This window comes from Salmo salar, chromosome ssa13 (assembly GCF_905237065.1).
Source record: "Salmo salar chromosome ssa13, Ssal_v3.1, whole genome shotgun sequence".
Classification (NCBI taxonomy): Eukaryota; Metazoa; Chordata; class Actinopteri; order Salmoniformes; family Salmonidae; genus Salmo; species Salmo salar.
In genome coordinates, this window is record NC_059454.1 from 29,869,710 (window position 1) to 29,884,748 (window position 15,039).

At 41.3% G+C, this 15,039-nt stretch overlaps 2 protein-coding genes across 3 annotated transcripts in view; one reads left to right on the top strand and one right to left on the bottom strand.

Annotated features, from left to right (window-relative positions):
* Positions 1-7,088, top strand: part of atp13a2 (ATPase cation transporting 13A2) — a 38,565-nt gene extending 31,477 nt beyond the window's left edge. For both annotated transcript variants that reach the window (XM_014135348.2, XM_014135350.2), the window contains exon 29: positions 6,118-7,088. In XM_014135348.2, coding sequence (XP_013990823.1) covers positions 6,118-6,285 — 168 coding nt within the window. In that variant the 3' untranslated portion in view covers positions 6,286-7,088. The remainder of the gene's footprint in view (positions 1-6,117) is intronic.
* A 1,068-nt stretch (positions 7,089-8,156) lies between these two features.
* Positions 8,157-10,756, bottom strand: szrd1 (SUZ RNA binding domain containing 1). Its single transcript, XM_014135536.2, has 2 exons — positions 9,444-10,756; positions 8,157-9,133 (listed from the first exon to the last, which is right to left on the bottom strand). The coding sequence occupies exons 1-2, from the start codon at positions 9,656-9,658 to the stop codon at positions 8,995-8,997; spliced, it is 354 nt and encodes a 117-aa protein (XP_013991011.1). The 5' UTR covers positions 9,659-10,756; the 3' UTR covers positions 8,157-8,994.
* Positions 10,757-15,039: the final 4,283 nt, after the last annotated feature.

Sequence of the window (15,039 nt, forward strand, 5' to 3'; positions counted from 1 at the left end):
CATTACTGTTCTACAGAATGAATAAGTTGTGTGTGCCACCTTGCCACCACATTCAGCAGCATCTTCTGCACATCACCTACACATTTAAAAGTGGAAGTCTTTTCTGTTCACATAGTTGAAATAGTTTTGGGATGGTGGCTAGGTTGGTGTTGTTTATTGCTCCGTTCGTATTTGGGAACCCATTGATGGCATCATGGCAAAGAAACCCCTCTTGACTTCACCTGTATGGAAATTATATGTTTTACTGTTCGTTTTGCTGATTGCATCCAAAACATTGGCTCCCACTGAAAAGTACCCGTTGCCCAAAACCCGAGGTTGGATAGCACTTGATGTGCACCGGAATGGCATGTTTGTTTTTTAAGGTAGGTCTTAAATCCTTGCAAAAATCCTATAAATTGGTTTTGGAAAACGATATCTGATAAGCCGATCAGTACTTTCTGCAAAAAGAAATCCCACCCGTCTCCAAAAACCGCACTCTCTGCGAAATGCAGCGTATGCCAAATCTCTAATTCAGTTTCCCATTATCGCAGTCTTTTATAGTATTTCAACAATGGTTTAATTTTCACACGTGCCTCTAATTGAACAAATTACTGTACTTTATATGGATTATTATTAGGGCTGTCCAACAACAACAAAAATTGGTTCACCGGAAGGGCATTCCTTTGAACAATTGATTGTTTAAAATATATATACACTGCTCAAAAAAATAAAGGGAACACTAAAATAACACATCCTAGATCTGAATGAATGAATGAAATAATCTTATTAAATACTTTTTTCTTTACATAGTTGAATGTGCTGACAACAAAATCACACAAAAATAATCAATGGAAATCCAATTTATCAACCCATGGAGGTCTGGATTTGGAGTCACACTCAAAATTAAAGTGGAAAACCACACTACAGGCTGATCCAACTTTGATGTAATGTCCTTAAAACAAGTCAAAATGAGGCTCAGTAGTGTGTGTGTGGCCTCCACGTGCCTGTATGACCTCCCTACAACGCCTGGGCATGCTCCTGATGAGGTGGCGGATGGTCTCCTGAGGGATCTCCTCCCAGACCTGGACTAAAGCATCCGCCAACTCCTGGACAGTCTGTGGTGCAACGTGGCGTTGGTGGATGGAGCGAGACATGATGTCCCAGATGTGCTCAATTGGATTCAGGTCTGGGGAATGGGTGGGCCAGTCCATAGCATCAATGCCTTCCTCTTGCAGGAACTGCTGACACACTCCAGCCACATGAGGTCTAGCATTGTCTTGCATTAGGAGGAACCCAGGGCCAACAGCACCAGCATATGGTCTCACAAGGGGTCTGAGGATCTCATCTCGGTACCTAATGGCAGTCAGGCTACCTCTGGCGAGCACATGGAGGGCTGTGCGGCCCCCCAAAGAAATGCCACCCCACACCATGACTGACCCACCGCCAAACCGGTCATGCTGGAGGATGTTGCAGGCAGCAGAACGTTCTCCATGGCGTCTCCAGACTCTGTCACGTCTGTCACATGTGCTCAGTGTGAACCTGCTTTCATCTGTGAAGAGCACAGGGCGCCAGTGGCGAATTTGCCAATCTTGGTGTTCTCTGGCAAATGCCAAATGTCCTGCACGATGTTGGGCTGTAAGCACAACCCCCACCTGTGGACGTCGGGCCCTCATACCACCCTCATGGAGTCTGTTTCTGACCGTTTGAGCAGACACATGCACATTTGTGGCCTGCTGGAGGTAATTTTGCAGGGCTCTGGCAGTGCTTCTCCTGCTCCTCCTTGCACAAAGGCGGAGGTAGCGGTCCTGCTGCTGGGTTGTTGCCCTCCTACGGCCTCCTCCACGTCTCCTGATGTACTGGCCTGTCTCCTGGTAGCGCCTCCATGCTCTGGACACTACGCTGACAGACACAGCAAACCTTCTTGCCACAGCTCGCATTGATGTGCCATCCTGGATGAGCTGCACTACCTGAGCCACTTGTGTGGGTTGTAGACTCCGTCTCATGCTACCACTAGAGTGAAAGCACCGCCAGCATTCAAAAGTGACCAAAACATCAGCCAGGAAGCATAGGAACTGAGAAGTGGTCTGTGGTCCCCACCTGCAGAACCACTCCTTTATTGGGGGTGTCTTGCTAATTGCCTATAATTTCCACCTGTTGTCTATTCCATTTGCACAACAGCATGTGAAATGTATTGTCAATCAGTGTTGCTTCCTAAGTGGACAGTTTGATTTCACAGAAGTGTGATTGACTTGGAGTTACATTGTGTTGTTTAAGTGTTCCCTTTATTTTTTTGAGCAGTGTATATTTTTCCATAGACACAACGTATGTGTTTTAATAGAATCAACTATATATGCATTGAGCTTGTCTGATGCTTTAAGCACACTGTTTGATGAAATAAGACACAAATGACCCAGCAACATTAAGGCAGTTATATACAATTTAAAATACGACATGACATGACATTTTTGTATTTATTAGGGATTCCCATTAGCTACTCTTCCAGGGGTCCAAACACATTAAGACACTTACATCATATAACATTATTACACCACCACATATCTACAATGTATGTGTGTGTAGAGTGTGTGCTAGTGCTTGTGTGCGTATGCGTGTGTCTGTACCTGTGTGTGTCTTCACAGTCCCCGTTGTTCCATAAGGTGTATTTTTACCTGTTTTTATCAATCTGATTCTACTGCTTGCATCAGTTACCTGATGTGGAATAGAGTTCCATGTAGCCATGGCTCTATGTAGTACTGTGCGCCTCCCATAGTCTGTTCTGGACTTGGGGATTGTGAAGAGACCTCTGGTGGCATGTCTTGTGTGGTAAGCATGGGTGTCCGAGCTGTGTGCTAGTAGTTTAAACAAACAGCTCGGTACATTCAGCTTGTCAACACGTCTTACAAAAACAAGTAATGACGAAGTCAATCTCTCTTCCACGATAGATTAGCATGCGTATCATTAATGATAGCTCCCTGTGTACTTTTAAGGGCCAGCCGTGCTGCCCTGTTCGGAGCCAATTGTAATTTTCTTAAGTCCCTCTTTGTGGCACCTCACCACACTACTGAACAGTAGTCCAGGTGCGACAAAACTAGGGCCTGTAGGACCTGCCTTGTTTATAGTGTTGTTAAGAAGGCGTAGCGGCGCTCTATTATGGACAGACTTCTCCACATCTAAGATACTGTTGTATCAATATGTTTTGACCATGACAGTTTACAATCCAGGGTTACTCCAAGCAGTTTAGTCACCTGAACTTCCTAAATTACCACATTTAATTTTAACATTTAGGTTTTAGTGAATGATTTGTCCCAAATACAATGTTTTAGTTGGAAATATTTAGGATAAATGTTCTGTTAGACAGGTAACTCTTTATCCACAATATAGCAGGGGGTGTAAAGCCATAACACATACGTTTTTCCAGCAGCAGACTATGATTGATGATGTCAAAAGTGCACTGAAGTCTAACAAAAAAGCTCCCTCAATCTTTCTCTCAGCCAATCATCAGTCATTTGTGTAAGCGCTGTGCTTGTTGAGTGTCTCCCTATAAGCGTGCTGAAAGTCTGTCAATTTGTTTACAGTAAAATAGTATTGTGACTGGTCAAACACCATTTTTTCCAAATGTTTATTAAGGGTTGGTAAAAGGCGTATTGGTCGCCTATTTGAGCCAGTAAAGGGGGCTTTACTATTCATGGTTATCGGAATTGCTTATGCTCCCCTCCAGGCCTAAGGACACACTTTCTTATAGGCTTAGATTGAAGATGTGGCAATATCAGCCGCTATTATCCTCAGTAATTTTCCATCCAAGTTGTTAGATCCCGGTGGCTTGTCATTGTCACTCACTTTATGGAGTTCAAAATTACAATGCTTGTCTTTTTCATAATTTGATCAGTTATACTTGGCCCCCCAAAAAATGAAATGCTAATTTTGCTATGATAAAGAACTACAAATGCCATGTTGGTCTGGACGAGACTGCCGAATCGAGGAAAATGTAAGAATCTCTGGATTAACTATCTAATGTTACCTAAATGTAGTAATGAATAAATTGGCAAAATGTCTTTAAATTGACAATTCTGTGAATGGTCTTGTGCAAGTTATCTATTTTTGTTTACTTTGATGCTCATTAGCATTTTCAAATCTGAATGTAAATAGAGCCAAATATATGGACTAAGTCGATAGACACTGCCACGGTGAGCCTACACGAAACACAGCCCTTATTTTAAGTCTTTCTAAAATCCTCTATGGGAAAAATGAATAGTGGAAAAACAATTAGAACCATTTCCCTGTTTGACAGCTAGGTTTTACACCTCCACGTGGGGCTCTATAGGCTACACAAGGAGTCAGCAATGTTTTTTCTCGTGTGAAATGCCTATTTTTCTTGCCAGTTATGGTTTTCATATGCACAGTTTAATTTAAATTTATAACGTCTTTGCATCTTAAAATCATTGTCATGTGGTTATCTAAATGGAAATGATACTTTTTAGGTTTAACTTCTATTGCCAACTATGTAAAAATTGCCTATAAAGCAAACAAATAAGACCATTGCAGCCTGCAAGTAGAAAATATCCTGATAAAAATAAATATCCTATAAATCACATTGGCTATGCATGGCCCTGTCTGCAACGAACTTGAAACGTTGTATCAACTATCTTAGGCCAAAGGATCAGAGAATGACATTTTTCCCTTTCACGCTGAGTGGTTATCGAAAAGGAGAGAACTGTAAAGATTTTTCAAATACATTGAGGAACTATTGTCATTCTCAATGGATGTAAAAACAGACTTTGTTTGCTTGCCGTTTAAGGTGAAGAAAACATTAGCCTACTTTGAAAAGCTCCACAGCTCATTGGTGGTAGTGCGTTAAGCCAATCAGAAACACTGATTGGCTTACGAGCATATAGGCCTACTTTTACCTGATTGTGAACGCTCCAAACAAAAGACTGACTAAATTGACTTGTTTCTCAAAAGTGTAGCATAGGTTGTGTGCTCTGCAAACAATATAATAATTACCGTAACCAAACAAACAGATTTAGGCATTAACGGTAAATATACTACTGGTGATATGTAATGGGGAATTGATAGACGCAAACAATTCACACAATGAAGTTATGAAACAATGAATGTACACAAATTGGCGGGAGAGCGCGCATTCTGGAGAGAGAGGTGCATTGTGCATTTCAGCCACACTACACTTCTTCTTGCACTGTGCCATCCCCGTGGCCTCCACAATGGATTAAAGCCAATTTATGCTTGAGACTAAATATGGTTGGTGGCTTCGTATGGCGGGTGTGACGCAACTGCGGAACCTCTGGAGGCCAAATCAAGGCGGAGGGCTCCTTATAGCTCCGCATTGACATGATTGGTTGATGGTAGGTGTGGGCGGGAGGTCCTGTATGAACACGTACTCACTTTGACAATAGCTCTACTCCGCGATGTGCAAAATGTATGTTTGCTCAGACTTCTGCGGAGGCCTCATCACAGTAAATGCTATACGGCCACTGCAGATGTCAGATTGACCATGCAGAGCCTTTTTCTCAGTCTCCACTATGGATTAGTTCACTAAGATGGGCACAAATAAGACAGGGCTCTCATGTGCCATGAAAAAATATATATTTGCTTGGTCGACTGACCAGTCGACTATTTGGGTTCAGCCCTAATTATCGTAGCAAATCCACTGTGGTGAAATTATGTGATATAGCCTGACAAGATACAGTATGTTGCATGAATTCAATGAAAATGCAATGAAGTAGATTTTTTTTAAATTATTACTCACAACTTCACACATTTTCCCCATTCTATGCTTGACAAGCAGTTCCCTTATTCCACCACTTGGCACTGTGCCTACGCATTGTCATGGCTGTACGTGAAATGTATGCACTCAAGCAAATGTTCATATTGATAAATCACATTTTGTGTGGAAATGATCCCAGACATGGTTTACGCAGATTTGTGCCGACGCATGATTGATGAGGCCCCATATGCTTACTTTGAACTTAACCTTAAGCCAATTAAGATACGCAGAGTAAGGTGTTTACATGACTTTTGCATAATCTGCATACTGCCATAATCAGGTTAATATCAAATTATTACTATGCATTTAAACGTACTCAATGACTGTGTGACTGTATCCTACTGGCTCTCCTGTAGATGCTGATAGACCGAGGTATGCTGAACTGCCTGCGTCTGCTCCGAGGGAGGCGCCAGTCCAAGAAGCAGTACAAGCGCCTAGACGTCCTCCTGTCAGACTCTCCCTCCTGGCCCCCCCTGGACCAACCACTAGTCCCGCCCCAGTGCACAGTCATTGGCCTGAGCTAGCATCAGCCTCTCCTCCCATTGCACAATATTGAGAGATTCGATTATCTGGCCCAGGTTGCCTCGGTGGGAGGAGTCTAAACCGATAGCATTAGTTTTGGAACCGTGCTGCCTCCCGGCATGAGTCAGCCAAGTGCCCAGCTCTGGCCGATGGCGAAGTCGGCTCAAAACAAAAGTGACTTGGGTGAAGTAATGAGTAGGATTCTGTGTTCACATGTAAAAGTGATTGCTTTAGATGAATGCTTTCTGCCTTCCCAATGAAAGTTAGAATTTTCTAACATTTTATCGATAAACCATGCTCCATTGTTGACATGACCGAGCGGTGCAGATTACTGTTCAATTTGATAAAGGTGCTCCTCCCTCACCGCATTCGCCCATTTACATCACAGGCCATAGACCGGTGAACCGTGGTTAATTTTAATCGAACTCTCTCAATATTTCCCCAGCCAAAGAGTGCCTAGGATCTGAGCCACATCCACAATGTCACAGTGAACAAACCTCTGAAGTCTGTTTCACACATTTTTCCTTTTCAACAGTAGTGTGAAGTACAATACTGCGCCACTGGGTTGCCGAGTGGCGCAAGGCACTGCATCGCAGTGTTAGGTGTCACTACAGACCCTGGTTCGATTCCAGGCTGTATAACAACTGGCCGTGATTGGGAGTCCCATAGGGCGTCGCCCGGAGTAGGCCATCGTAAATTAGAATTTGTTCTTAACTGATTTGCCAAGTTAAATAAAATAAATGCCAGCCAGTGATATGAAAAGCTCAAATGTTCAATAGTATTAGGAATAAAACTATTTTTTAAATGCTCTTGTCAGGTTGAATTAATGTTTCTCAGAGGTAGGTGGTTGCAACACAATAGAGAAAAGTGAAATGTTTACAAGAGAGCTAATTTAATCCCATCAATGTGTTCAATAGGGGACAACAAATGTGGATGAAGATATACGTATCATTTCTGTGGTGAAATCAATATCACTTTAAACTGTCATGGCCATGTTGAGATATAAAAGAAACGCAGTGGATTATTTTATAAATAATTTTAATAAAAATTGACAAGCAGTTTTGTTCTCACTCAGAGCTTCAAACCCTGTTGATCCTGTCTCCCCCTCTTAGTGCAGACAGAGGACTTTCAGAAAAACCTTAATATCCAGAGTTACCCTCTGGCATGTAAAGTTTTCACAACCAACATTGGATGATGTTACTGAACACTAGGTGAATGGTTGATAGATACAGTACTATGAAAAAGTATTTTCACATTTCTATCTGAAGCAGTAATGTGGCTGCTAAAGAGGCAACTGGACTTCCTGAGTTCTTTGGAATAGTGTGCTGATATTCCTCCATTCAAATATCATCATGGCATACTGAAGAGGCCAGAGGCTGACCACCTGACAGACTTGGGCTGACGCTCATGGATTCCTTTCATTCCAAACATACATTAGTTTAACATTTGGGCATACCTTCCCGATATCGGTGTAGCATTAAGTTTAAAGTAGGTGCTCACTAAAGCTTTTATGGACATCAGTTTTTTTGCACTCGATCCCTGCCCAAAATACAGTCTGACATTGCACCCAAGTTCCTACTTCAGTGAAGTACATTAGAAGAAATGAATGCAGTTGACAGTGTGTGTGTATGTATGTATGTATGTATGTATGTATGTATGTATGTATGTATATGTGTGTGTGTATATATATATATGTGTGTGTGTATATATATGTGTATGTATATGTATGTATATGTATATATATATGTGTGTATATATATATATATGTATATGTGTGTGTGTGTGTATATATATATATATAAAATTGATGAGGGGCATTAAGGGTACAGCAGTACATTTATTCCCCATATGACCCCCCCCCCAGAACCACCTACTGTATACAGTTGGAATTAACTGATATTTACAGGATTATTTAAAATGGGGTTTAGTTCATGTTAATTTAAATACTGCTCTAATATTACTACCGCCTCTTGCAGAAAAGCTGCTTAAGAATGGAGATAAGTGGATTTTGGTCCATTTGTTCTTTTGTTTTACTGTTTCTAAAAAATAAAAAATAAATGAAATCAGGACAGTCTGAGACAACAAAAAAAGACCGCTGTAAACAGTACTTCCACACATCACCCTCTTAAAAACTAATGGCAAGTGACAGATTATTTGATCATCATCGATAACCAAAATGTAAATAAAATAAAAACGTGAGGAACAGTATCTCCAGTATTATGGCTGGATGAAGCTGCATCATTCCTCTATTGCCTTGATTTGCTTCGGTCGCTATTCTTCTCTCCTCTGTTTTCAGGAATCCTCTGCACTCAGTATTTCCATATTGAAGAGTCCACGGCTGATGTCCAAATTAGCTGCATAAAGCAGAACCTCAGGTTTCCCATGACGGACCGGTTGCTGGTCACACTTTAGGCAGATAAGAGACAAGGAGAGGATTCTTTGGGCAACATGGGTGTAGGGTGGGGTACTTAAAGGGACCATCACAGTGAGCAGAGTCCCAAGATGTCTTTGTCACAGTGTTAAAACAGTTGTGGTGGGGTGGAGAGAGAGAAAGCATGTTTCCCCTCTAAGCCATCCCACACATTACCAGTGGGAGCCATGAGGGGAGAACATATGCATTTAGATTCACAGCACAATCCCATAGAATTGGAGGCCTTTTGTATTTTTTTTACACCCTACTATTACCCCAGCCATTTCATGTTCCTCTTAAATCACTCTCCCCATGTCAGGATGGCCCCTATTCCACTTATCTGTTTTGGCGAAAGGCTTGTGTGCCATCTAGGCATGCTAGTAGGCGGACAGCATGATTTTTTGATTGGTCCTCTGGGGGTGTGGTGGAATTTGTAATCCCTGGTTCAGGAGGTAGGGAGAAGACCAAAAACAGTGGTGCTTATGTACAGTATAAATTATGTGATCAACTACAAAAACATTGCTTTAGACAAAGTTGGGCTTCCAAAATATATGTAGCAGATAAATGACAAGATACCCAGACTTTGTTTACAGAATCAGAGATTGATGTCCGATCCGAACAGCCACAGGTATACACACATACAGTAGGCCTATACTTGGGATTAACAGTTGTATCATGGCAGCTGTCCAGTGGACACCATTTTGCCCTGCACTGTCAACTGGTAACAGCGTGCATAAGGTATTTATTTACCCGTCTGCATTCAGCTTTTCCTGAGGCCACTCTTCAGGGCTGGCGCTGAATTGTATTCTCTTCCTGGCCTCTGCGTATGCCTCCTCCCGCTGGGCCAGGGACTTGACCTGTGGCGCGGGGCGGTTCTGGCCCTGGGGCGACCCGTTACTGGAGGGTCTCTTCAGAATGTGGATCTGGGGCAGAGGGGCTGCGTGGGGGGAGTTGTTCCGGATCATGATGGCCGTCTTCGATGGTGACCATGTAGAATTACTGGACAGTCTGGGAGCAAAACAACAAACTAGTGTGAATGGTGATTTCAGTGAGAAGGCTGTGAGTATGAGGGGACTATGAATGCGGCTGTACCAGTGGGAGATGAGGGGAGGTCAATGGAAGTATGAGAGAAAATGCTTAGTGCGTGTGAGGTGGACAGGAGATGTTTTGAGTGATGTTAAGTTTGTGAAATGCAAATGGATTTAATTAAGAGCCTATTTTCCAAAATTCCTGTCCATTATCAGAAATGTTTGCCCTATGACTTGTTTGAGTAATGCACATGTCAAACTCATTCCATGGAGAGCTGAGTGTCAGCGGGGTTTTGCTCCTTGTACTTCATTGATGAATTAAGGTCACTAATTAGTAAGGAACTCCCCTCATCTGGTTGTCTAAGACTTAATTGAAAGGAAAAAAATAAAACCGAGGGCCAACAGTGTCAGCATTTTACTCCCTTCTCTTTCTGGCTAATCTTAAACTTTTTTAATCTTCTCTCCATTTCCTGCATTTAAGAGACAGAACAGAAAGATCTGTGGTTAAAATGCAATTGTGCATGCGAAATTTGTAACGTTATGCCAAATGTAACTGGAAAGTGGTAACCGGGGAGAGTAATGTTAGCAGGAAGAAAGGGGGAGTGGAGGTTGGCTGAATCTTTGGAGGCCTGGATTCTGGCAGTGTGGCAATAAAGCAAGGCTGGAAATATAGTCTAGTAGCTGGAAAATTTACATTGAGGTAGACACGATTGGCACCATAATTATTCAATAGATGCTAGCTGTAATATTGATATCGCTGCTAGAGGGGCACACGAATCAGTATCAAACGTTTTATGAATTCATAAGTTAGCTAACGTTAGCCAGCTTGCCAAGACGTGGATTTTAAAGCGCAACGTTAAAGCATTTCAACAAACTATTTTGGACTGAGCCCCACAGTGGACGCGTCATAATACCCATAAAACCTAGCAGTGGAACACGAAAATGAATCCAATCGTTTTCCAATATGGGATTTTAGAACCACTTCAAAACGGGGGAGAACTACATTGTTTGCATCCATGAGCTAGCTTTTTTATGACCAGCACTGTAGGTGCGAGACAACTTTACCAGCATCATAGCATACGTATCGATGAATCGTTGTGACATACATTTTTCACGTAGTTATTACACATTGATTACACTATCACTCGTATTTCATATGTCACAATGATTCATCGATACGTATGCTATGATGCTGGTAAAGTTGTCTCGCACCTACAGTGCTGGACATTTAAAAAAAAGAGCTAGCTAGGTCATGGATGCAAACAATGTAGTTCTCCCCCCAAAACATAGCAAAACGACAATCAGTTTCAGTACTGTAGCTGTAGTTAGCATCATCTAAAAATAGCCCTAATTTATAAGAAAGTTCTTATTTGATTAATGGTGGTCGGACCCATCTGAAGCTAGCCACAATAAGGATTAGCCACAATAGTGGACTTTCCGGTTAGCCTTCAAAATAAAAGTATGGCATAATTCTACTATTCGTATTCATTTGCATCACTGTCAATGACACTTATTTTGAATGCAAACCGCAAATTCCACTATTGTGCCTAATCCTTATTGTGGCTAGCTTCATAACCCTGTCCGGTCAAGCCTGACTAGCCAGATGAAGCTAGCTGGCTGTTTATAACGTTATCTTTGGTCAACAGGGTTAAGTAGCTGGCTATGTATTTTCATGAACTGAAGTTAAATTTCAATAGGCGAACAACAAGTGGCAACCTAGCTAATACTTACAAGGATTCCTAAATCATTGCTAAGAATAATGAAAATGACTGCAGTTTCTACTGGTCATTGTTTTCTGGCTGGTTGTATAGGTGCTAGCTAGGTACCAAGCTAGCTACCCCAGAAGTTGCGGTCGAACAAATGATGCTTTATTACTAATGCGGTATTGTAAACACATCGTTCGTGGCCGGTGTTTGCAGACTTTTTTTATACAGCCTTGACAGTGCTACTGTATCTTTTTTGACACGCAAAGACCCAAACGGCATTCCATAGTATGCATGTCGTGAAGCTAATAGCGGTGACGCCATTACTGTGCAACTCCGGTAGGGCAACATCGGAAAAATAGCCACCAGTCGGGAAAAGCCAACATCACCCATGACAGTGAACGGTTGATTGTCAAGGGCAATGAATTCCATTATCGTGGCTTTAATGGATTTCGCCTTGGAGTTGTTGTTGAAATTCTTACACTTTCAAATGACTGCCCAACTTGTTGACTGCTCACTCGATCGACACAGCAGACATTGTGGGCTAGGTTAGGAATGCTGTGTTGCACGTGTAGCGCCAATTTTTACGTGGGATCATAGCGTCATGTACCTACGTTTATATAGGTATGCACGGTAGCATTGACATCGGGCTGATACCGATGTTGCCATTTTTAGCTAATATCGGCCGATTACGATATGTGCACCCCTAGTCCTGAGCTACAGGCAGTTAGATTTGGGTATGTCATTTTAGGCGAAAATTGAGAGAAAGGGTTGGATCCTTAACTAATGTCTTATTTATGCATTTGGTCTTGTGTGTAATACTATCCTAGTAGCTGTCACATTTACAATGTGCCATGAATACTACACTAGTTTATTTGCAAAGAAACTAGCTAGCAACCTACCTACGATGATATTAGCAACATGCCCGTATTCTAAATGTGAGCCCTTATCATTTTTGAACAAGATGAAATCTATTTCAATTTATGGTGTCAGAATGCACTGCTGTATTAAAGCAATTCAGAACTAGTTGACATGTTCTGTTGCAGATTCAAAGCCAGATTAACTCATTGCAGAATGTATCCATAATCATTAATGAATAAGCATATTTATTTGACAAGAATGCACCCATTAATCACATCAAACCTCTGAACTCCAGCAATTGTTTTAAAGAAACCAAAATAGTAGACAATGCATACATATGCCTTTTATACATAATGTAAATATTTAATTTATTCACTAATGCCACAAAGCTGGAACATCGAAGAGCACCATATGAACTATTATTAGTATCCAAGAGCGCACAGATTCTTTGGCTTTTCCATTATAGGAATTAGACCAGCACAAATAACAAAATGTAAAACAGCATATTGTGATTTTTGGTGGGTGAGTTAAAAATTGAGAAACTACTGGATGGGTAAGGTAGGTTTAATATAAAATACCAGGTCAACTCCAGCAGAATGAGAAACACACTTTAGACAGAAAAACAAGGAAGCCATGCCTAAACGCAGCTATATCAACATCCATATCAATTTAACAGGTCCATGTTGCTGCTGTCAATTGTGAGCAGCACATTTATCACTGCATTCAGTTTGAACCCCAGAATAAGCAGTACATTACACAGGTGGAAAAAAGGTAGCAAAAACAGCACAACACTTTTAAACGTGTTACTGAGTGTAGAAAAGGCCCATGGAGTTGGTGGAATAATCCTTTAATTCATTGCCACTTACTCAGCTGGGCCAGGGGCGCTTTAATTAGGTCAGGTGGAAATGTCCGACAGATCTCAACTCCATAAAAGGAGGAAATCGCCTGATCGCGCTGCTTTCTTTTCCTTAACTCCGTCTAATCCAGAAGTTCTGTGCGTCCATGAATCCACGTAAATCCACCGAATCTGTTACCTTTCATCTGAACTATCTGTTGCGATCGGGAGAGTGGGCCATCAGTTGTTTAGAGTTATTACCGCGGAGTGCACTCCCCAAACATATTGTGTACGTTGAATGGTCTATAGGCCAATTATGCAAACCGATATGGTTAATATGTAATGAAATTACATGTACACATGAAGACACTTGAAAGGGTGAAATAAGAAAGTCATTGTTTGTTGAACTGATCGACTCTGATATCCAACTAATGGCGATTATAGATTGAATAACCGATCATTGTTTATTATTCTTTCATGATAAATAGTTACGAGCCTAAATTACTCACGGATGATTCCTATTGACTTCTTAATGAACTGGATTGTTGAATCCCCTAAATTATGTTAATAATGAATGATTGTTATGATTTGATCTTTGTGATTATGAATTTGATTGGATACATGTTATTCTGTTTCCTTTGTTATGCAGGACAGACTACACAGTAAATATACCACTTTATGGTTAAAGGAATTCCTGCCTCAGTCTCATCCATTCCTCTGTCACCTGACCCGTGACCACCTGTTCACCCTCACTGTCAGTCATCCTACCTGTCCAGCTGCCCACACAGATTCAACTAATCTTTCACTGAGTCTAGATATCAAATCAGAACAACTAGTGAAGGAAGCAGCGTAGGATTATAGTCAAGATGGAGAGTTCCATATTGAGGGAACATGGGGCATGACAGGCATAGTGTGGAATAAAGGTTATCTAGAGGGGTGGTTGGCCATGAAATAAACATAAAATGGGGTGCATCTGCACCCCTTTTAGATCGTTGTCAGAAAATATTCAAATGGAGTTCATCTTGAGTGTGAATCACAACATTAAAGATGAGTGATCACAGCATTTCCACCAATTGAGCCATACACAATACAACTTATCCTCTTTTAAGCATTAAGGACAGCATTTTGTTGACAAAATGGTGGTTTACACCATGTCTAATGTATGTGAATGACAGAAGAATCTTCCCCAGCTGTAGGTCCATTTGAGTGTGTGTGGTTACTTAGGCCAGCACATCAACCAGTACTGGGACCATTGTCAGACAGGGCAGGTATAGACCATTGTAGTCTTCTGGCCTGCAGCTGCTCCCTGCTTTGCAGCCGCCACCTTGGCATCAGTAAACAAGTTTAACTTGAGAGGAGCATGCATTATACAGTATATCAGTCAACAAGTTCAACTTGAGAGGAGCATGCATACATCAATAACTTGGGAAAGTATTCAGACCCCTTGACATTTCCCATTTTGATACTTTACTGCCTTCAAATGGATTAAATTAAAATAATTCCTCAGCAATCTACAAACAATGACAAAGCAAAAACATGTTTTTAGAATTTTTTGCAAATTGATTAAAAACAGATACCTTATTTACATACAGTACTTGTCAAAATTTTGGACACCTACTCAGTCAAGGGTTCTTTATTTTTTACTATTTTCTACATTGTAGAATAACAGTGAAGACAAACTATGAAATAACACATATGGAATCATGTAGTAACCAAAAAAAGTGTTAAATCAAAATATTTTATATTTCAGATTCTTCAAAGTAGCCACCCTTTGCCTTGCTGTCAGCTTTGCACACTCTTGGTATTCTCTTAACCAGCTTCATGAGGAATGCTTTTCCAACAGTCTTGAAGGAGTTCCCACATATGCTGAGCACTTGTTGGCTGCTTTTCCTTCACTCTGCGCTCCAGCTCCGGGTCAT

Excerpts from the sequence above, each read along its gene's own strand:
- szrd1 (XM_014135536.2), bottom strand. The coding sequence starts at position 9,658 with ATGATCCGGAACAACTCCCCCCACGCAGCCCCTCTGCCCCAGATCCAC. Across the intron at positions 9,134-9,443 it reads GAAAAGCTGAATGCAGACGG|GGATTACAAATTCCACCACA; the intron begins GTAAATAAATAC and ends CTCCTGAACCAG.